This window comes from Gopherus evgoodei, chromosome 4, assembly GCF_007399415.2.
Source record: "Gopherus evgoodei ecotype Sinaloan lineage chromosome 4, rGopEvg1_v1.p, whole genome shotgun sequence".
In the NCBI taxonomy this organism is placed as follows: domain Eukaryota; kingdom Metazoa; phylum Chordata; order Testudines; family Testudinidae; genus Gopherus; species Gopherus evgoodei.
The window spans coordinates 63,692,034-63,714,459 of NC_044325.1; the positions used below are offsets into that span (position 1 = coordinate 63,692,034).

A 22,426-nucleotide genomic window follows, 5' to 3' on the forward strand; every position below is an offset into this window, starting at 1 on the left:
GCTCTCTCTGGCCAACCGGCAAATCACGCTCCCGGCAGGCTCTGCGCAGCAGGGGTGTGCGTATTATCTGGGAAGTGTAGTTTTTTTATTAAACCATATCGTTCTGCGGAAGGGGATTGTATGGGTGTAAGGACTACAACTTCCATCGGCCGTGCGCTGCCATTGCTGTGTTCTTGGCTATCTCGGGTTCTGATGGGGATGTGGGCAGCAAAGTCTCGGAGCTGTGAACTGCAGTGGGAGTATTAACCCTTCCGCTAGAGTCGGTGATGCGAGGGTCTCAGCAGATTAGGGTGACCACACAGCAAGTTTGAAAAAATCAGGATGGGGGTGGGGGGTAATAGGAGCCTATATAAGAAAAAGCCCCAAAAATCAAGACTATCGCTATGAAATCGGGACATCTACTCACCCCATGCAGCTGCTGGGGCAAAAGTGGCTCTATAGGTGAAAAGCCTTGTGGTTTGGGAGTCGTGCGCTGAGTTGTGTGCGGTTTGCACTGACTCGGCCTCTTGAGTCCAGACTCTCGCTGTGAATTACTATTGGTACGTATGTGTGTAGTATTGCAGCTTCCATGACACTGATTTGGACTGGGAGCTTCTGGGACTGGATTTTTGGTCATTTGTGCATTTGTATGGTGTGGAGCAGTCTATGCTGCCAAATACATAATAGTTTATGGGAAAATATGCTAAGCAGGACTTAAATCTCTGCTTTGGAGAGATGCATCCTAAATATGCAAACTTGTACACTACAAAGACAAAGAGTTCTGTGGCACCTTATAGACTAACAGACGTATTGGAGCATGAGCTTTCGTGGGTGTTACCACTTTGTTGGATGTTAGTCTATAAGGTGCCACAGAACTCTTTGCCTCTTTTACAGATCCAAACTAACACAGCTACCCTCTGATACTCAGTACAAAGACAGTAGATATTGTTATTGCTGATAGGCTTTGCAGAACAAGGCAAGTTAGACTGGTGGGTGATTTGGAGGAAAGGGGGAGCACTTGGTGTGTCTTATCCTAGCCTTAAGCTGTCAGAACAGTCATGTAAGATAACAGCAAATTATAATGTTATTTATTGTTAACAATAATGCTTTCATTTAAAGGATTGTCTGTAAAAGTTAAACAAGGATCAGATCCTTTCTCTCTCTCTGCTGAAAGACCTGGGACCATCATTTCTATAATCAACTGTGCAGCAAGTAAACTGAATGCCATAATTCATCATCTCCCCCAATACGCTCCTGCCTCTGAAGGAGAAGAATATTCCAAGGACGGCTCGTCTGGTCAAATAGACAGCTTCAGGAGATAAATTATTTCTTTTTGTATATCTGTGAGAGAGTGAGCGTGCGTTCTCCATTAGCACTATGGATAGAAGGTGTTATGGCTGTGCATCCAAGTTTACTCTCTTCAGAAAAGAGGCAAGTCTCTCTTGAACACTAGGTACAAGATCTGGCCCTAAAAGCCAGTTAGGCAGGCAGCTGAGTGAGATTCCTCGTGGCAATGTTTGATCAATGCCATCTGAAACTCCAACAGTTTGAGGCCCCTTATAGTAACCCCCCCTCCCACTCTCCACTTTACATTCTATAGTTCAAACCTGCTGCGCTTCCTTGGCTCTAAGCACGTGTTTTTGTGTGTGTGTCTGTGTTTTCCTTAATTGTCTATTAATGACACAGACACGTTAACCTCTCTGTGTTTAAAACATGTAGGAATTGCTATAACACAATGTTTCTGAAACTGGGGGTTGTGACCCCATTTTAATGGGATCGGCAGGGCTCCACATTAAACTTGCTGGGAACTGGGGCCGAAGCTAAAACCCGAGCCTCATTGTCCCAGGCAATGGGACTTGTGCTTGGCTTCGGCCCTGGGTGGTGGGGCTCAGGCTACAGGCCCACGGTCCAGGGCTGAAGCCCTTGGGCTTTGCCCCCCCTCCCTTACTATACTATGGAAGGAGATGGTATTCCTGACTCCAGCAGGTAATCAGCTTATGTCCTAAAGGCTGATACTCTTATGCTGTTTATTCTAACTAGTGTAGCTGCAACTACTATTCTTATTCTTACAAATATTAATTCTCTTTTTAAACTTACAAACAAGCACATATCATATCTCTGAAGTACTTTTGATGTGGAAGTTGCTCCTGCTGGTGCATATCTAGAGAGATGAAGTGGGTATTCACCCACGGAAAGCTCATGCTCCAATACGTCTGTTAGTCTATAAGGTGCCACAGGACTCTTTGCTGAGTTTATATTTTACAGAGTTGTTGCAGCCAGGCAGTGAAACCCTTGTGCTTCCTTGTTTCTTCTCAGTGTGGGTGCAAGAACTGTGGGAGGGCGATTCTGCTCAGGCTGCCTTGGGTTCAGCGCCCTTGTTCCCCGTTATGGAATACTCAGCAGAAGGTGTGCAAGCAGTGTCATGGAGAGCTAAGCAGGTAAGATGGGAGACTTGGGCACAGTCTGTGTGTTTATATACTCTGTTGTTTTTTTGTTTCAGCCTCTGGTGTCACAATGCAGATTTTGATCCACTTCCCTTTTTATAAACTCCACTTTACATAGCCACTTGTATGCCGTCCATAAACTGACATGCCAAACTAGTCCTTTACTGAGCTGTTACCATGTGGGTTTCAGTTCCAAGTATCCATATAACTGTATAGTATAGGGGTGAGCAAATGTTTTGTCCCGAGGGCCACATCTAGAAATTGTATGGCGGCCATGAATGCTCATGAAATTGAGGTTGGGGTGCAGGAGGAGGTGAGGCTCTGGCTGGGCATGCGGCTCCAGAGGGGGGCCAGAAATGAGGCATTCAGGTGCAGGAGGGGGCTCCGACTGGGGCGCAGGGTGGGGGTGAGGCGCTCTGCTAGGATGCAGGCTCTGGGGTGGGCTGGGGATGAGGCGTTTGGGTGTAGGAGAGTGCTCCAGGCTGGGACCAAGGGGTTTGGAGGCAGGAGGGGGATCAGGGCTAGGGCAGGAGGTTGGGGCGCAGGGGGATAGCTCAGGGGTGCAGGCTTTGGGCGGCACTTACCTCAAATGGCTCTTGGAAGCAGCGGCATGTCCCCCCTTTGGCTCCTACAAGGAGGCGTGGCTGTCTGCAGGCACCACCCCTGCAGCTCCCATTGGCCACAGTTCCCAGCCAATGGGAGCTGCAGGGGTGGTGTTTGGGGTGCAGGCAGTGTGTGGAGCAGAGCCCCTTCGTCACGCCTCAGCATAGGAACTGGAAGGGGAACATGCTGCTGCTTTCGGGAGCCACTCGGAGCAGCCCCCAACCCTGCTCCCCAGCTGGAGCACCGGAGCAGGGCAAGCCCCAGACCCCCCTCCTCAGAGGGAGCTCAAGGGCTGGATTAAAATGACTGGTGGGCTGGATGCAGCCCACAGGCTGTAATTTGCCCACCCCTGGTAAAAGCAGCAAAGAATCCTGTGGCACCTTATAGACTAACAGATGTTTGGAGCATGAGCTTTCATGGGTGAATACCCACTTCGTCAGATGCATGTAGTGGAAATTTCCAGGGGCAGGTATATATATGCAGGCAAGCTAGGGATAATGAGGTAGTTCAATCAGGGAGGATGAGGCCCTGTTCTAGCAGTTGAGGTGTGAAAACCAAGGGAGGAGAAAACTGGTTTGTAGTTGGCAAGCCTTCACAGTCTTTGTTTAATCCTGAGCTGATGGTGTCAATTTGCAGATGAACTGAAGCTCAGCAGTTTCTTTTGAAGTCTGGTCCTGAAGTTTTTTTGCTGCAGGATGGCCGCCTTAAGGTCTGCTATAGTGTGGCCAGGGAGGTTGAAGTGTTCTCCTACAGGTTTTGTATATTGCCATTCCTAATATCTGATTTGTGTCTGTTTATCCTTTTCCGTAGCGACTGTCCAGTTTGGCCGATGTACATAGCAGAGGGGCATTGCTGGCATATGATGGCGTATATTACATTGGTGGACATGCAGATGAATGAACCAGTGATGGTGTGGCTGATCTGGTTAGGTCCTGTGATGGTGTGTCGCTGGTGTAGATATGTGGGCAGAGTTGGCATCGAGGTTTGTTGCATGGATTGCTTCCTGAGCTAGAGTTTACTGTGGTGCGGTGTGCAGTTACTGGTGAGAATATGTTTCAGGTTGCCAGGTCGCCTGTGGGCGAGGACTGGCCTGCCACCCAAGGCCTGTGAAAGTGTGGGATCATTGTCCAGGATGGGTTGTAGATCCCTGATGATGCGGTTGGAGAGGTTTTAGCTGGGGACTGTATGTGATGGCCAGTGGAGTCCTGTTGGTTTCTTTCTTGGGTTTGTCTTGCAGTAGGAGGCTTCTGGGTACACATCTGGCTCTGTTGGTCTGTTTCCTTATTTCCTCGTGCGGGTATTGTAGTTTTGAGAATGCTTGGTAGAGATTTTGTAGGTGTTGGTCTCTGCTGAGGGGTTAGAGCAGATGCGGTTGTACCTCAGTGCTTGGCTGTAGACAATGGATTGTGTGATGTGCCCGGGATGGAAGCTGGAGGCATGAAGGTAGGCATAGCGGTCGGTAGGTTTCGGTATAGGGTGGTGATAATGTGACCATCACTTATTTGCACCGTGGTGTCTAGGAAGTGGACCTCCCGCGTAGATTGGTCCAGGCTGAGATTGATGGTGGAGTGGCAGCTGTTGAAATCATGGTGGAATTTTTCCAGAGTCTCCTTCCATGGGTCCAGATGAATGAAGATGTCATCAATGTGGCGTAGGTAGAGAAGGGGCATGAGTGGACGAGAGCTGAGGAAGCGTTGTTCCAGGTCGGCCATAAAAATATTGGCATATTGTGGGGCCATGCTTCCATCCCGGGCACATCACACGATCCATTGTCTACAGCCAAGCACTGAGGTACAACCGCATCTGCTCTAACCCCTCAGGCAGAGACCAACACCTACAAAATCTCCACCAAGCATTCTCAAAACTACAATACCCGCACGAGGAAATAAGGAAACAGACCAACAGAGCCAGATGTGTACCCAGAAGTCTCCTACTGCAAGACAAACCCAAGAAAGAAACCAACAGGACTCCACTGGCCATCACATACAGTCCCCAGCTAAAATCTCTCCAACGCATCATCAGGGATCTACAACCCATCCTGGACAATGATCCCACACTTTCACAGGCCTTGGGTTGCAGGCCAGTCCTCGCCCACAGGCGACCTGGCAACCTGAAACATATTCTCACCAGTAACTGCACACCGCACCATAGTAACTCTAGCTCAGGAAGCAATCCATGCAACAAACCTCGATGCCAACTCTGCCCACATATCTACACCAGCGACACCATCACAGGACCTAACCAGATCAGCCACACCATCACTGGTTCATTCATCTGCATGTCCACCAATGTAATATACGCCATCATATGCCAGCAATGCCCCTCTGCTATGTACATCGGCCAAACTGGACAGTCGCTACGGAAAAGGATAAACAGACACAAATCAGATATTAGAAATGACAATATACAAAAACCTGTAGGAGAACACTTCAACCTCCCTGGCCACACTATAGCAGACCTTAAGGTGGCCATCCTGCAGCAAAAAAACTTCAGGACCAGACTTCAAAAAGAAACTGCTGAGCTTCAGTTCATCTGCAAATTTGACACCATCAGCTCAGGATTAAACAAAGACTGTGAATGGCTTGCCAACTACAAAACCAGTTTCTCCTCCCTTGGTTTTCACACCTCAACTGCTAGAACAGGGCCTCATCCTCCCTGATTGAACTACCTCATTATCCCTAGCTTGCCTGCATATATATACCTGCCCCTGGAAATTTCCACTACATGCATCTGACGAAGTGGGTATTCACCCATGAAAGCTCATGCTCCAAAACATCTGTTAGTCTATAAGGTGCCACAGGATTCTTTGCTGCTTTTACAGATCCAGACTAACACGGCTACCCCTCTGATACTTGACACCCCTGGTATAGTATCTGAGCAGCTTGGTGATAAGGTGATTGGAAGTGTTGCCACTAAATCAAAAAGCAAACAAAAATAATCCACCTTCACTGTTTCAGAGGCCTAGATGTCATGTATAATCTGAAGATTTAAGGTTTGTGGGATTGATTTTGTTGTAAGAGAAAAAATATTCACAGTCTTCCAGCTTTGAAAGCCTCAGATGCATAGCTGCAGGTTGCATAGTTAAGCACACAAATCAGGACATGCAGAGTTAAGATTAGCATATAATCAGGTATCATAGATCTCTAACTCAATATGTTGTAAAATATAATTATAATAGTTTGTATTCTATAACCATTTCTGTAATATATTATAATGTATAATCATTGTTTGCATTTTAAAACATTTACGTCATATAATTTTGTATTTTGAAAGTGATGTAAGGCACATCTCTTTCCCAAGGCTTCCCACTGATGTGAGCTAGGAGAACCCAGAGTCTTCATCTCCAAGTCGCTCTCCATTCGTTGCCTCTTTCTAACTGCAAGCTGCCACAGAGAGTGGTGTCTGTGCTCCTCTTATTGTGAAATACTGATGACACATTTTAAACAAAGTAAATTTTGCCCAGGAACTATGGCGATGAGTGCCTTAGCAAAGTGCATCATAATTTCTCTAGATTTGAAAGACAGAGGATGTGCGGTTGTAGTATTATCTGGACATCTGTCTGAGGTCTGTGTTTTACAGTTGAGATGTTTTATGTTTTTGCTTTCCAGAGGAGTGTCTCAGACTAGTACAGCTAGATGGTCTCCACCAGAGAACTACAAAAAGTGAGTTTTGCTAATTAGTCCAGCCTATTTGAATCTTTAGATGGATATTCTTTTGGTTCTTGGCCTCTGTGTTGAGACTGCCAGAAAGAAGGTGGGCTTTTGACATGGACCCGTCTCTGCTTGGAACTGGACTGAGAACAGCAGCTCGTTCAGTTAGGTCACCAAACAGCCACCTCATGGTAATAACTTTTGGCTGCTATAGACCATGGCTGAATTCAGACCTGTAATCTGGAACTGAAAGGTTCCATGTTTCATTACTAGTCATCCAGTCTACTTTTTGACCATTTTATATTGGTGCTGCTGTGAGAGGAATGGTTTTCCTTAGTCCTTGGGAGGATCTCTGCTTCCCCAGTCCCTAATCCATCCTAGCAAAGTCAGGAGCAGGAATAAAGGAGTTTTCCATATTCTGTCCTATATCATCTTTCCCTAAATAGCATGTTTGTAGAGGAGCTTGCAGAAGATGCCTTCCTAATTCTGTTCTAAGCACCTGCCTCCAAGTTATGCTTGTTTTTTCCTTGTCACAGGCGTGTAGCAGCTCTTGAGGCCAAGCAGAAACCAGCCGATGGGTCTGCAGAAAGGCCTGTGAAACCCCAAGGTGGGGCAGGCTCCAGATATCAGGGGCTATCAAAGGAGGATCGAGCTATTGCAGAGAGGCTGGAGAGGCTCAAGGAGGAAACAAAGCCCAGTGAGTTTCATAGTACGGTGGAGGCTTCCTGCATCTAAGCAGAGGTTCCGTTGCTGCTGATGAGCTGTACAAATATCAAGGGTGGACTGCGCAGTCACAACAGTCGGTGCGTTATAGACTAGCCTCCAGTCATGGAAGCTGGTGGGAGAAAGCTGCCCATGGAAGCCAGGTCCTGCCCATGCTGTCAGAGCAGTGGATACCTGGGCCCCATTCCCTGGGCTGCTCCTCTCCAGCGCACACATTTTGCTGCCCTGGACCTCTGCTTTCTCACTGGTTTGCCTAATGCAGTCCTTATCTTGCATGTCTTGACACAGTGAAATAAGCTGCTTGTTTACATCTGTCCTGGGCATGTCCCTGTGGAGGATAACATGGTAATGATAGGAACAAAGTGAAACAGGGGACTGCGCACGGTGCTGTTACTGTGTGGCCAAACTGTTGTGCAGAGGTCACACGTGGGAATGCTTTGACTGAAGTACTGGGTCTTGCCAAGGCCAGTGCAGGGCTCCATGGGACTACACTTTGCCCATTCCTGCTTCCAGGAACAAACAAAGGAAAGCTGACTTCAGTAGGCAGTTCTAGGATGCTTGAACGGGAAATGGCAGCAATGGACTGTCTGGCTTCAAAGTGGGAAGTGGAACATGCGTTTCGCTTTCACTCCCAGTTAGGTTAGTGCTGCAAACTTCATGGCTGGGAGATGTACAGGGGAGGAGGCAGTGGCTAGAATTAAGTGGTGGATGATAGCATTAGACCAGTGCCCTAATCATTTCAAGATACATGAGTCACACAGTAGCAGGACCCTTGTATGTGGACATAGTAACAGTTTTTATTGGAAGAGACCCCCTTTTTGGAAGAACACATTACAGCAATCAAGAGAGTTTTAAGCAAACCACAGGGGATGTTGGTTATGGCTCTGGCCAATTATTCCTGGCTGTGATCAGTGAAGTGAGGGAGGCTTTTCTTAGCTGTCCAGGGCCCCATTCTCAAAAAATATATATATATTCCAAGACAATAAAACTATAAAAGTCACTTGCTTGCTGTAAACAAACAGAGTTGGTCTGAATTGCAGAGTCTATCCCGTCTCAAGCTGAGATAGAATCTAGGCTTGCAGCACTGAAGGATGACCCCAACAAACCCATTCCATCCACACGGGAAATGGAAGACCATCTGGCTGCCCTACAGGGAAGAGCCCTTCCATCCAAAACTCCCAGACCGGTAAGATCCCCTGGTTTCCTTGTGTCAGTTCTTGCCAGTTTCTCTATCTGAGCTCTCCCAGCAGTTGTAGTGTCCCAAGAGATTTCAGAGGCATATCAGGCCCTTCCTCCTGCTTCATTGATTCATGTCCACCTGGCTGCTTCAGAAATATCCTTATTAGCTGCCAGGTTGTGGTGTAAGAGTCCATTGCCACGCTCCAGAATTGAACTAAGGGTACGTGTTCTTCAGCGTGATGAGGACTCAGAGATGTGAGGCAGTGCCACAAATGGCCCACCAAATGATTGTTAGTTTAGTGCTAGAAGCTGTTGGAAAAGGAGCCTCCCTCCCTGAGATTCAGGTGAGACTTTAACGGTTAGGCTGTTAGCTGTTTTATATGGGTGGACCTGGCTTGATGGGGAGCATTGTCTGGAGGTTAGAACCTGGCACTGGGAGTCAAGAGTCCAGGTTTCTAGTCCCAGCTCTGCCATCAGCTTGCTTTGTAACTTTGAGAAGAAATCTGTGGCCTGATTTTCAGAAGTGCTGAGAACACACAACTCCCATTGAAGTCAGTGAGATCTGGGGGTGCTTCCCACCTCTGAATATTGAGCTATTAACCTCTCTCTGCTGTATTTTTTCCATCTATGAAAAAAGGTGATAATACTTGCCTACTTCTGAAGGTTGATGTGATGTTCACTAGTGCTTTTAGATTCTTGCTTGAAAGATGACATATCAGCTCAGGGGATTCTTATTAAATAATGAAGTGATCAAATGAATGGCAACTTAAAAAAAACAGATTAATAATAACTAATTTGGAGTGAGATAAGAAAATATTTCCTCTTGAACTGTGAATACGAGACTATGCTAGAAGTTCACCTGTCAAAAGAAAACAAACTTTTATGAACTCATCAATGAAGGAAAAACATGGCTTCTGTATAGAGAGATGTCAGAAATGCCTTCCAAGAGTGTGGCACAACATCCCAAACAGTGAACAGAGTGCCAAATGTTTAAAACAGTATTTACATTGAGACACAGCTGGGTCATGTTTAACCCCAAATTTAGGTGGTGGTTGTTTGAATGTTTAAAAAAAAATAATCCAAAACTGAAGTAGGACATTTGCAAAAGTTTCCATAACTTAACCAGAATAAAAATAAACACTCCTCTACAATATTGACAGCTCAAATGTTGTAGCCTAGTGATAGGACACACACACTTGAAAGTGAAACTGAGCAGGAATTAAAGTGAAACTGGTTAGCATTCATCGCAAATGTTCATTGCATACTGAGAGAAATGCAAAATAGTTTATTAACAATGTCAAGTGTTCTTTAAAACATAAATATGGGCATTTTTAAAAACAAACCTTATTTTTAACTGGACAGGTTCCCCTTGATGATCCACATAAATTGTAGTGGACTATTTCACTATATAGGATATTTACATTTTACGGCCAAGATTTTCTAAAAATTGGTACTAACTTTAGGCTTCTAAATCCATATCTAGCTGTAAGTGGCCTGATTTTTCAAAGCTATCTATTTATCTTAGGCACTTATAGGTCCTCTATCACTGCAGTTTCTTTGATGTGTTTATCCTCACAGCACCCCTGGGAGGAAGGGAAGTGTGATTATCCTCATTTTACAGGGGAAACAAAGGCTCAGAGAGATTAAAGGCTTGTCTACACGTAAAACACAAAGGCAGTACAGCTTTGCCGCTGCAACTCTTCATTGTAGACGCTACCTAAACTGATGAGGAATTCTCCTTTTGGCACAGGTAATCTGGCTCCTGAGAAGTAGTAGCTAGGTTGATGGAAGAATTCTTCTGTCAGCCTAGCACCATCTATACTGGGATTTAGATTGGCTTCACTGTCCCTCCCAGGGGTGTGGTTTTTTCACACCCTTGAGCGGTATAGTTATGCTGAGCTAATTTTCTAGGGTAGACCAGGCATAAGTGACTTGCTCATGGTCACACAGGAAGTCTGTGGTGGAGCAGGGGAACTGAACCCATCTTTCTAAATCTCAGTTTAGGTCCTAGCCACACTCTCTCCTTTTTCAAAACAATTTCCACTGACTTATATGGGAGCTGCTGCATGGTTTCCAAACAGCTGTGAAAATTGGACCACTTATTCTGGTGCCTAAGTGTTGGGCCCAATGTCACAGTAAGAATCAGCATCAGAGCTTGAATTAGATCGCATCAGTTCCTGGCTCCCAGTTCTGTGCTTGGATTAGCTGGTTGACTTCAGTAGAAACTGTGCATGCTCAACATCTCTGAAAATCAGGCCCAAAGCACCTCAAGTTGGGCACCCAGAAATTGAGGCACCTAGCATTAGTGGATGCTTTTGGAAATGTTGGTCCCAATTAGGATAGTCTCATAATTGGTTACACAATTTTTCAGATTTTTCAATTTGTTTCCTTCTATCGCCTGTTTAACACTCTCTTACAGCTTTCTCCCATGCACCCTCTCTGTTTTTCCAGGTGCACCAGCCCCCTGATACCAGAACCCAAGTTCAACAGTCTGATGACCTGTTGATCCAGCTGGCTGAGGAAGTTGCCATTGATGAGAGTTATAGTCCAGGAGCCCAGCCTCAAGGTATTTGTTATCATTGGCTTCAAACAGTTTTTCTTAAGGACACTACATACACCATAATATAATAGCAAATTTTTTTTTTAAGTACATCAGAAGCAGGCAGCCTGCTAAATCACCAGTGGGGCCACTGGACGATCAAGGTGCAAAAGGAGCACTCAAAGACGATAAGGCCATTGCAGAGAAACTAATGAATTCTTTGCATCGGTCTTCCTGGCTGAGGATGTGGGAGAGATTCCCAAACCTGAGCCATTCTTTTTAGATGACAGATCTGAGGAACTGTCCCAGATTGAGATATCATCAGAGGAGGTTTTGGAAAAAATTGATAAATTAAACAGCAATAAGTCACCAGGACCAGCTAGTATTCACCCAAGAGTTCTGAAGGAATTCAAATGTGAAATTGCAGAACTACTAATTGTAGTCTGTAACCTGTCATTTAAATCAGCTTCTGTACCAGATGACTGGAGGATAGCTAATGTGACCCCAATTTTTAAAAAGTGCTCCAGAGGTGATCCCGGCAATTACAGGCCCGCAAGCCTGACTTCAGTACCGGGCAAACTGATTGAAACTATAATAAAGACATATTATAAAGACAAATATTGTCAGACATATAGATGAACATAATTTGCTGAGGAAGAGTTAACATGGTTTTAATAAAGGGAAACCATGCCTCACCAATCTACTAGAATTATTTGAGGGGGGTCAAGAAGCATGTAGACCAAGGGGATCCAGTGGATATAGTGTACTTAGATGTTCAGAAAGCCTTTGAGAAGGTCCCTCACCAAAGGCTCTTATGCAAAGTAAGCTGCCATGGGATAAGAGGGAAGGTGCTCTCATGGACTGGTAACTGGTTAAAAGATAGGAAACAAAGGGTAGGTATAAATGGTCAGTTTTCAGAATGGCGAGAGGTAAATAGAGGTGTCCCCCAGGGGTGTGCACTGGGCCCAGTACTATTCAACATATTCATAAATGATTTGGAAAAAGGGCTAAACAGTGAGGTGGCAAAATTTGCAGATGATACAAAATTACTAAAGATAGTTAAGACTCAGGCAGACTGCGAAGAGCTACAAAAGAATGTTTCAAAACTGGGTGACTGGGCAACAAAATGGCAGATTAAATTTAATGTTGATTAAAAACAAAGTAATGCACATTGGAAAGCATAATCCCAACTATTCATATGAAATGATGGGGTCTAAATTAGCTGTTACCACTCAAGAAAGAGATCTTGAAGTCATTGTGGATTGTTCTCTGAAAACATCCACTCAATGTGCAGCGGCAGTCAAAAAAGCAAACAGAATGCTGGGAATAATTAAGAAAGTGATACATAATAAGACAGAAAATATCATGTTGCCTCTATATAAATCCAGGTACACCCGCATCTTGAATACTGTGCGTAGATGTGGTCGCTCTATCTCAATGAAGATATATTGGAATTGGAAAAGGTTCAGAAAAGGGCAACAAAAATGATTAGGGGTATGGAACGGCTTCCATAGTAGGAGAGATTAATAAGACTGGGACTTTTCAGCTTGGAAAACAGCTGGCTAAGGGGAGATATGGTTGAGGTCTATAAAATCATGACGTGTGTAGAGAAAGTAGATAAGGAAGTATGGTTTACTACTTCTCATAACACAAGAACTAGAGGTCACCAAATGAAATTAATAGACAGCAGGTTTAAAACAAATAAAAGGAAGTATTTCTTCACACAATGCCCAGTCAACCTATGGAACTCCTTGTCAGAGGATATTGTGAAGGCCAAGACCATAACAGGGTTCAAAAAAGAACTAGATAAATTAATGGAGGATAGGTCCACCAATGGCTTTTAGCCAGGATGGGCAGAAAGGGTGTCTCTAGTCTCTGTTTGCCAGAAGCTGGGAATGAGCAACAGGGGATGGATCACTTGATGATTACCTGTTCTGTTCATTCCCTCTAGGGCACCTGGTACTGGCCACTGTCGGAAGACAGGGTACTGGCTAGATGGACCTTTGGTCTGACCCAGTAGGGCCATTTTTATGTTCTTATGTGTGTTATAATGAGAAGGAAGTAGGTACCTCCCAAAACACCAGGATTAAAAGTGTGCCAAGTATCCTGCCTTATCCCTGCCTCCCCCTTACCAACACACAATATTGACCAAGAGCAGCAGCCCAGACCTATGTTGATTTGCCATTGTCCCAGCCTGTGTGGTTACGTTTCCCTTTTCAATGGTAATATTGTTGGATTATTTTTCTCTATTTTTTATGGTAGCCCAGTCTGGGGAGGAACAATTTTTAGAATTTCCAGTCCTTCCATGTTCTGTTAGATGGTTCACATGGTAATAGTAAGATCTTGGGACACTCGTCTGGCCAGAGCCGTGCCCAACATCCCCTGTGGTTTTCTTAAAACTCTCTTGATTGCTGTAATGTGTAATTCTGAAAAGGGTGTTGTCTTCCATGGGACCCCAGTAAAAACTGCACTGTGACTCCGTTACTATGCCCACATACAAGGGTCCTTCTACTCTGTGACTCATTTACCTTGAAACTCATCAGTACTTTTAGCTATGGAAAAGAGAGAGCTGTGCAGCAGAACAGCAGACATCTCCACAGTAAGAGTCAAGAGTTCTGTTACTCTTAGTCCATTCTTTTAATGGCATGGGCTATGCCTGGAGAGGGTTGCCATTGTAACACCTACATGCTCTGTCTGGCTGTGTTCCAGCTGTTAATACCCAGACCCTGAATTATCTCAATCGGAGAAGTGAGGGCGGCAGCAGCACTGCTGATCTGGACCCAAAACAGCTGGAGGAGGAGAAGAATAAACTTCTGGCAGAGGCTGCTGCTGAGCTGAGGGAGGAGAAAACTAGGGAGGAGAAAATCCTAGAAGTTGCAAAGAAACTGGCAGCACTCAGAGGCCAGGACCCTGAGAAAGGTGAGTAATAGGAAGAAACACTAGGTTGTGCTGAAGAAGAACAGGACAGTGTTAGCTTGGTGGTAGCGTCTCTTTGTCATGCTGGGAGAAGTTGGAGCTTTTACATGAAGATTAACCTCCATTTAGCAATGGAAAGATGTTACAGCTGGAGGGAATCACATCTTTACTAGAAATGGACAGTCCTTTGATGACAGGATTTGGGGTCCAGTTGTTAAGCTGTATGGAGTAGTCCAGGATTATGAAAACTAGGGGTTGAGGCCTGTCATAAACAGATAGCTAAGGGTTAATGTCTCTTTCACCTGGAAAGAAGTAACCTGAAACACCTGACCAGAGGGCCAGTCAGGAAACAAGACTTTTTCAAATCTGGGTGGAGGGAAGTTTGTGTCTGAGTTCTTTGTCTTCTGCCTGTCTCTCTCGGCTATGGGAGGATTTCTGTTTCCTGCTTTCTAATCTTCTGTTTCCATGTTGTGAGTACATAGATCATAAAACAATAGAGGTTATTGGTTTTTTTTTTTTGTATTTACATGGTATAGTTGCTGGAGTGCTTTGAATTGTATTCTTTTTGAATAAGGCTGTTTATTCATATTTCTTTTAAGCAATTGACCCTGTATTTGTCACCTTAATACAGAGAGACCATTTGTATGTATTTTTCTTTCTTTTTACATAAAGCTTTCTTTTTAAGACCTGTTGGAGTTTTTCTTTAGTGGGGAACTCCAGGGAATTGAGTCTGTGCTCACTAGGGAATTGGTGGGAGGAAGAAGTCAGGGGGAAATCTGTGTGTGTTAGATTTACTAGCCTGACTTTGCATACCCTCTGGGTGAAGAGGGAAGTACTTCTGTTTCCAGGACTGGAAATAGAGAGGGTGGAATCCCTCTGTTTAGATTCACGGAGCTTGCTTCTGTGTATCTCTCCAGGAACACCTGGAGGGGGGAAGGGAAAAGGTTTATTTCCCTTTGTTGTGAGACTCAAGGGATTTGGGTCTTGGGGTCCCCAGGGAAGGTTTTTGGGGGGACCAGAGTGCCCCAAAACACTCTAATTTTTTGGGTGGTGGCAGCTTTACCAGGTCCAAGCTGGTAACTAAGCTTGGAGGTTTTCATGCTAACCCCCATATTTTGGACGCTAAGGTCCAAATCTGGGACTAGGTTATGACAAGGCTCACTAGGGGTGAAGCTATGTGGATGAACTCCCTTTGCCCCATACCCAACCCAACAGCTAATTCTAACGTGCCAAAACTTGTTTAATTATGCCCCTTTAAATGCATTTTTTTCCTTCCTTCACCCCCAACTTTTGGGAAAAAAATGTTCTCTCTCTTCCAACCAGACCCATCCCAAAAGGAGATGCCGGTGTGCGTTCCCTTCAGTGTACCATTTGCTTTGCAAAACCCAGTACTGGGTTGAGGGTTGTGATGCAAGATCAAATTCAACTCCCCATGCCGAGCACAGACAGTGTCCCTTGAGATGTGAAATGGCAACAGGTGCTATTCTGGTGTAACTCACTGTAGCCTCATAACTTTCCACTCCTCTTGCAGTTACTCTGGAAGACTATAAGCTCCCTGACAGTGATGAGGAGCTGACGGAGGAAGAAGCCATTCAGCGAGTCCTAAAACAGGTCAGGAACAGCTGTTGGGACTCCGCTTGCTTTCCTCTTAAATAATCCTAGCATTTTTTTTACGTATTTAGTGTGCAATGACCCTGTCGTCTGTCCCTGGGCCAGGGTCTTGCTCTATCAGATCTTTCACATCTAAAGCTAACTCCACCTCAAAGTGATTAGCAGAGCAGTTCTGTAGCCCAGCCGGATAAGTTTGCAGACTATGTTCTGTCATTGTGTGCATCTGACTTGCCCTTTCTTGGTTCCTTCCTGTGTGGATATGTGACTTCCCTGTCTCGAGAGCCCCATGTATCTCTGGAGTTTGCCACAGAACGTAGGTCCTGACAGCCATGGAGTACACAGTCTCTTGTGTTTTTTCTCTTTCATGCACACATTCTTTCTTTCTCTCTCTCTCATCCCTTTTCTCTCTTGATTGCTGCACATCTGACATCCCTGCCCCTAGGCAGGAGATGATGTAGTGCAGCTCGCTTTATAAAGGCAGTTCTCCCTCCCTGCAGACCTCTCAGCTATAACATTTGGGCTTCTCTAGAGAATTTGGTGATTAAGGGAGGGGAAAGAAGTTTTGCTCCAGGAGAGAGGCTCACGTAGGAGTTTGAAACAACTTACTTTCTTTTGTTCCCAGCTCACTGAGGAAGCAGCTCTGGATGAAGCAAGCGGCTTCAACATCCCTGCCGATCAGGCCACCCACCCAGCAACCTCACAGCAGAACACAGCCAAGAAAGCAAAGCTAAAGGTCTGTGAGCCAGTCAAGCCCTCTTGAAATGACTTGTTCCAGTTCCTGATACAACACAGCTCTGTGTAACTCAAATCTCAGTCCTGCTCTGAGGCTGCCTTACAGTGGTACTTACTGTACTGTAAGTTCCCAAAACCAGAGCATGGCGAAGAGCTACCAACCTGCTTTCCCTGGGTTGGCAGGCTGAGGAGGTGAATGGCTCAACCGGCTTTTCCAAGGCCAGCCAACACTGACTGTACTTTGCGTCTCCCCCCTGCTGGCCAGCTTTAACAGAGCTCTCTATCTGGAGCATGGCTCCTTGAAAACCAGCCATCAGCAGGACTGGATGGCACCCTCTGCAATCAGAGGACCTGGTCAGCGAGGAAGATACAAAAGAAGGGATTCCTAACCCATCAGTGTAATTACACAGAACATAAGCTACAGTCTAGAGAGCCTGATCCTGCACTGCTGAGGTCAATAGGAGCTTTTCCACTGGCTCCAATGTGTATAGGATCAGGTCTGTAAAGAGCAGTAGGTAATCAAGTGCCTATGTTCTTTTATAATGTCAGTGCATGGAATTAGTTAAAGGATGCCATATATTGATGGCTATTCCAGCCTGTCACATAGCAGCATGTACACGATCTCTGTTACATGTCAGAAGAATCAAATGAATCTGTGATCTCCATGTAATTGAAATGTCTGTCCTCAGTGAGAAAACATCTTTAATTACAGATGTTATCAATGCGTCAGTGTTAAAGCTTTCTGACCCTGACCTTTCACGATCATTAGTGTGAATGTAATTATATTATTATAAAAACAAACATCATTAGGGCTGGGCCAAATTTTTTTGACCAAAAGATTTTGCAGATTTGTCTCATGTGCCAAATAGTTTTGGTTGGGGAAAAAAGAAAAATGCTCAGAAAATTGAAAAGTTTAGTTTTCTGACACTTTCAAAATGAAATGGTTTGATTTTTTTTGATTCAAAACAATTTTTTTATTAGAAATTTCCTTCAGTTTTATTAAGAAAAATAAAAACATTTAAACCTCTAAATCTAAACCAAAGTTTTTGTTTCAGGTAAAATTAAACATTTAACTCAACCTGAAACAAGATTGTTTTCAATGTTTTGGTTTTGCTAAAATGTTCAAAAGAATTTCACTTTGGATCAACCTGATACAATTTAAAAGAATAAATAAATTCGGAACTGCCACCAAACAGAAAAATCAGTTATTCACCCAGGTCCATTTATTGTTTTGCTGGGAAACAGTTTTTGCAATCTTTGAAGAATGTTCTGACACTTTCTCCAAATAGATATGTGGCTTCTGGAGTGCTAAGCTTCTACCTGTGACTCTTTTATCACCATAAAAGAGACAGGGTAAGTGGGGTAATATCTTTTATCGAACCAACTTCTGTTGGTGAAAGAGAGAAGCTTTCAAGCTCCGCAGAGCTCTTCTTCAGGTGTCTCTCATGAACAGAAGTTGGTCCGATAAAAGATATTACCTCATCCACCTTGTCTCTCTCATATCCTGGGAACAACATGGCTACAACAACACTGTTATCACTGCAAGGGCAGTATAAATCTAAGGAGACCAATGGTCTTGTAGTTAAGGCATTGCACTTGGGAGATTTTGAGTTCCATTCAGAGCGCTACCATAGAATTCCTGTGTGACCCTGGGTAAGTCACAGAGCCTCTCTCTGTCTCGATTCCCCATCTACAAAGTGGAGAGAGAGTAATACTTCCTTTCCCCCACCCCTTGTCTGTCTGGACTGTTAAGATTGTAAGCTTTGGGATTGTCTCTTCTTGCCTGTACAGTGCCTTGCCCAGGGAGATCCTGACTGGGGCCTCTAAGCATTGCCATTTGCCACAACACAGATAATAACTGTAAGTGGATGTTGATGACATCAAACAAGCAGGAGAAGCTATCTGCCTATCACAAAGATAAAAGCATGTGCAATCTGGGTGGGAGCATTTATTTTTTAGTTAGGGAATTAGGTAAATGTGTGTGCAAACAAGTGCTTGGACTCCAGGCAAGCTTGCTGTGCAGAGTTTGGTGTCTGCAAAGGTTGGACACCCTTGATGTAAAGACACAGAAGTAGTATATGTGTAATTATGACCAGCATATATTAGAACAGGGGTAGGCAACCTATGGCACAGGTGCCGAAGGTGGCATGCGAGGTGATTTTCAGTGGCACTCACACTGCCCAGGTCCTGGCCACCGGTCTGGGAGACTCTGGATTTTAATTTAATTTTAAATGATGCTTCTTAAACATTTTAAAATCCTTATTTACTTTACATACAACAATAGTTTAGTTATATATTATGGACTTATAGAAAGAGACCTTCTAAAAACATTAAAATGTATTACTGGCACGCGAAACCTTAAATCAGAGTGAATAAATGAAGACTCGGCACACCACTTCTGAAAGGTTGCTGACCTCTGTATTAGAATGTAAGTGCTGTATGTCTCTGTTCTGGACAGAACCACACTGTAAAAACCCTCCCCAGTTGCTGTCCCAGGTGAGATGATCCTCACCCAGCACAGTTCAGTCTAATTATCCTAAATTATCCTAATCTGACCCCTGATTTTTATTTATCTGATTTATTCCTGTATTAGATCCAAGCTCCAACTGCCACAGCTAGTGCTAAGAAACCCATCCCAATTGCTAAAGCAGAAGACAGTGATGAGGAGGAGTTACCATGGTGCTGTATCTGCAACGAAAATGCCACATTGCGCTGCCATGACTGCGATGATGATCTCTACTGCCAGCGATGCTTCCGGTAACTGTGATAAAGCTAAAGATACCCATCAAGATGAAACCTAGTTCTCCATGCCGAGTTAGAATAACAGATGTGTAGAACTAGAAGGGACCTCAAGAGGTCATCTAGTCCAGTCCCCTGCACTCATGGCAGGACTAAGTATTATCTAGACCATTTCTGACAGGTGTTTGTCTAACCTGTTCTTAAAACTCCAATGACTGAGATTCCACAACCTCCCTAGGTAATTTATTCCAGTGCTTAACCACCCGGATAGTTAATTTTACCTCATGTCCAACCTAAACTGCCCTTGCTGCAATTTAAGCCCATTGCTTCTTGTCCTATCCTCAGAGGTTAAAGAGAAAAATTTTTCTCCCTCCTCCTTGTAACAATCCTTTATCTTGCATGGTTTAGTGGGTGTTTCTTCTACTAAATGGAGGAGAAGGAGAAATTTGAGATGCTCAAGAGTCAGATTGTTACCTCACCCTTTCAGGAAATAGTTTTGTAGCACCATTAATTTAGATTAGCTAGCATGGAAGTACAAGCACTATCATCATGCTTCAGGGCATAAACTGGGATCAGGAAACAATGTTCCTTTCATACTATGGTAGTGCATGCTCTAGGTGTATCATGGTGAGGACGTTATGCCTTTTTCTGAAGGAAGTTACACTAGCCACTGCTGAAGACAAGATGTGCGAGACCATTGTTCAGGTTTGGAGATTACTGTGGTTTGTTAATGACCTTGAAGAATGGGTCAGAACAGACTCACTGGCTGAGAGATCAGCTAGGAGGAAAGTGTGGGATCTACAAGGATAGAACCGTGGCCTTAGACTATGTAAAATTTCCTTTTTTTCCCTGAATTTGGTGATTCCTGAAGCACTTGAAATTGGAGAGTCTTTATATTTTATGTACCAAAGGCTTCTAGCTCTCAGTTGAGCAATGCAATATTTGCAATTTTAACTTTTAAACACCTAAGGCTTTTGCATTCTGTCAGCATGTTATAAATCTCTGGTTTAAGAAGTTATTTCCCTTCAGTGCAAGACTGTTCTGTCTTGGCTTCTAATTTTATTTTCATCATTATTTCTCTTTCTAAAGCACTGGAGTTGCTTGATTTCCGAGGGTAGTGTTGTATAGACACTGACTAACTTGAAGTGTGAAACAGAAACCAGATGGTAAATTGAGATGATCTCTGATGTTCATTTTGTCATTTCATGGACTGTTGATGGTTCTGCAGAAACCAATGCAATGGAGGGGGTGGTGAGAGTGAATATATTAAAATAATAAGGACATGCCTAACTGGTAATGCTAAATAAGTTTAAGGAGAAACACATCAGCCAGATAACGGAGCAGTAAGAGGCAGAGATGAGAAAAGCAGCAGAGTGGCAGGGTATTACATTAAGTCAGCTGTACGCTGATGATCAGGGTTTGTGTCTTCAGTCAGTAAATAACCCTTCCTGCCTGAAATTGAGCAGAAATTAATTGAGCAGGGATTTTGCCCTCTGCAATTCATTTGCAGTGCCATGTGCAACAGATTATAATCACAGCTCTTATTACATGCCTCTTACCCACTGTCCTGAGAATGCAGCAAAGAGTCTTGTGGCACCTTATAGACTAACAGACGTATTGGAGCACGAGCCATCTGATGAAGTGGGTATTCACCCATGAAAGCTCATGCTCTAATACATCTGTTAGTCTATAAGGTGCCACAGGACTCTTTGCAGCTTTTACAGACCCAGACTAACATGGCTACCCCTCTGAAACTTGTCCTGAGAATGTATCACTAATTATATGAACATGAATATTTCAGAGATACCCTTTGTCATTTCTCTCTCCAGAAGTCAGAGGACAGAATGAAGTTTTCTGAATTAGCAGGCAGTCTTCCTCTTCATAAAGAACTTTCCAGGGCGATTTTAAAAAAAACTCAGCTGTCAGTCTTGATAAAGCCAATGGTTAATCAAAAGTATAGGTGAGGATTGTCTGTAGCTTGCATTAGCTGGATGAGGCTCTGTGCAGCTGCTACTGCTGGGTAGGCTGGTCTGCAAAACCTATCTTCAATTCTTGTTTGCCTTTCAGGGAAGGCCATGATGAGTTTGACCGGAAGGAGCACTGCACATCTAGCTATCGTCCTCCTTGTAAGCAGAAATGAGTCCTTGAGCTGTGAAAAGGGAAGAAGATGCAAAACAGAGATACAATGGGAGTTGTCAAGTTGGGAAGAGTCCACAAGGGCATGTGCTTGCTACCAAAACAGAGGATCTTTTGAACAATTTGAGGAACTTCTGTAATTCCAGAGAAGCTTGGCGAAAATGTGACTTCCCTCCCCAAGCATAGCCAGGGAAACATGGCTGGGAATGAAGTGCATGCTCTGCATACATGAGAGTTTAAGCCAGTAGAATGTTAGAAAATGGATGAGCTGATATAAATGTAAATAGTGTGAGTTTAAAACAGGGGGCATTTGGATGATGGTAAAGCTAGGGAAAGAGCATGAATTTAAGCCATTGTGAGGCTGCATGATGAATAATTTCCTGCTTTTGCTAATAATTTACACATTTTGTTTAAAAAAGATGACAAGGCAAGTTAAATTAAGAAAAGATAAAATTCTTCATGGCTTGTTCAGATAGGTGATAAGATCTCCAAAGTGTAATAAAGGAATGTGTGTAGGGAAAGCTCTTGAGAATTTCTGAAATTATTTTACAGGGTGTCATTCTGCAGTCATGCCCTGTGACCTCAGTTCTAATGCCAGATGGATCAAAAAATGAAATGAAAGGCCTTGCTGTTTTTTGACATACTCTGGCTGGATGTGAGAGGACATGAGGTGACCTAAAACTGTAGTATAGCGTTGCTGGGGGCTTGCTAAACAGCAGCTGTGTTCTTCCCCAGTAGTGGCTGCATTTTATTGGTGGATGATGTAATTCCTGTATCTGAAATGCATTCTGGAGTCCATCAGGATGGAAGGTGCTTTATAAATGTAAAATACTAATAATGAGCTGAATTCTATTGTCAAATAGGTATGTGAGAATTCTGTTGAAGTCAATGAGAGTTGTACACATTTGTCTAAGAGCAGAATTTGGCCTGATGCAATTATTAGAATCACTGGTAGACTAAAGATACTACCCGCTGCTACCTCCACTGCCCCCACATATTTCTGTTCCTATGAATGAATACATTAAATGGAACTCTATTCTTGCCCATCTCTGGTGCCTGTCCTGGTGCACATCACAGATCCCTAAGACCAAAGTCATTGGGGTTATGCACTGACCTGGCAAAATTCACTCTCTTTAATATAGTTCTGAGTAAGCCATAAGTGGCTGAAGTTCTGT

General features: G+C 44.0%; 1 protein-coding gene across 1 annotated transcript; it reads left to right on the top strand.

Annotated features, from left to right (window-relative positions):
• The first annotated feature begins 157 nt into the window (after positions 1 to 157).
• ZFYVE19 (zinc finger FYVE-type containing 19) lies at positions 158 to 22,295 on the top strand. Its single transcript, XM_030559487.1, is given in 14 exon segments — positions 158 to 539; positions 1,099 to 1,410; positions 2,296 to 2,322; positions 2,324 to 2,369; positions 2,372 to 2,417; positions 6,635 to 6,688; positions 7,213 to 7,373; positions 8,440 to 8,585; positions 11,030 to 11,144; positions 13,827 to 14,036; positions 15,565 to 15,644; positions 16,267 to 16,377; positions 18,970 to 19,133; positions 21,183 to 22,295. Coding segments are annotated over 13 exon segments (1,287 nt in total). The 5' UTR covers positions 158 to 539; positions 1,099 to 1,356; the 3' UTR covers positions 21,256 to 22,295.
• The last annotated feature ends 131 nt before the right edge of the window (positions 22,296 to 22,426 follow it).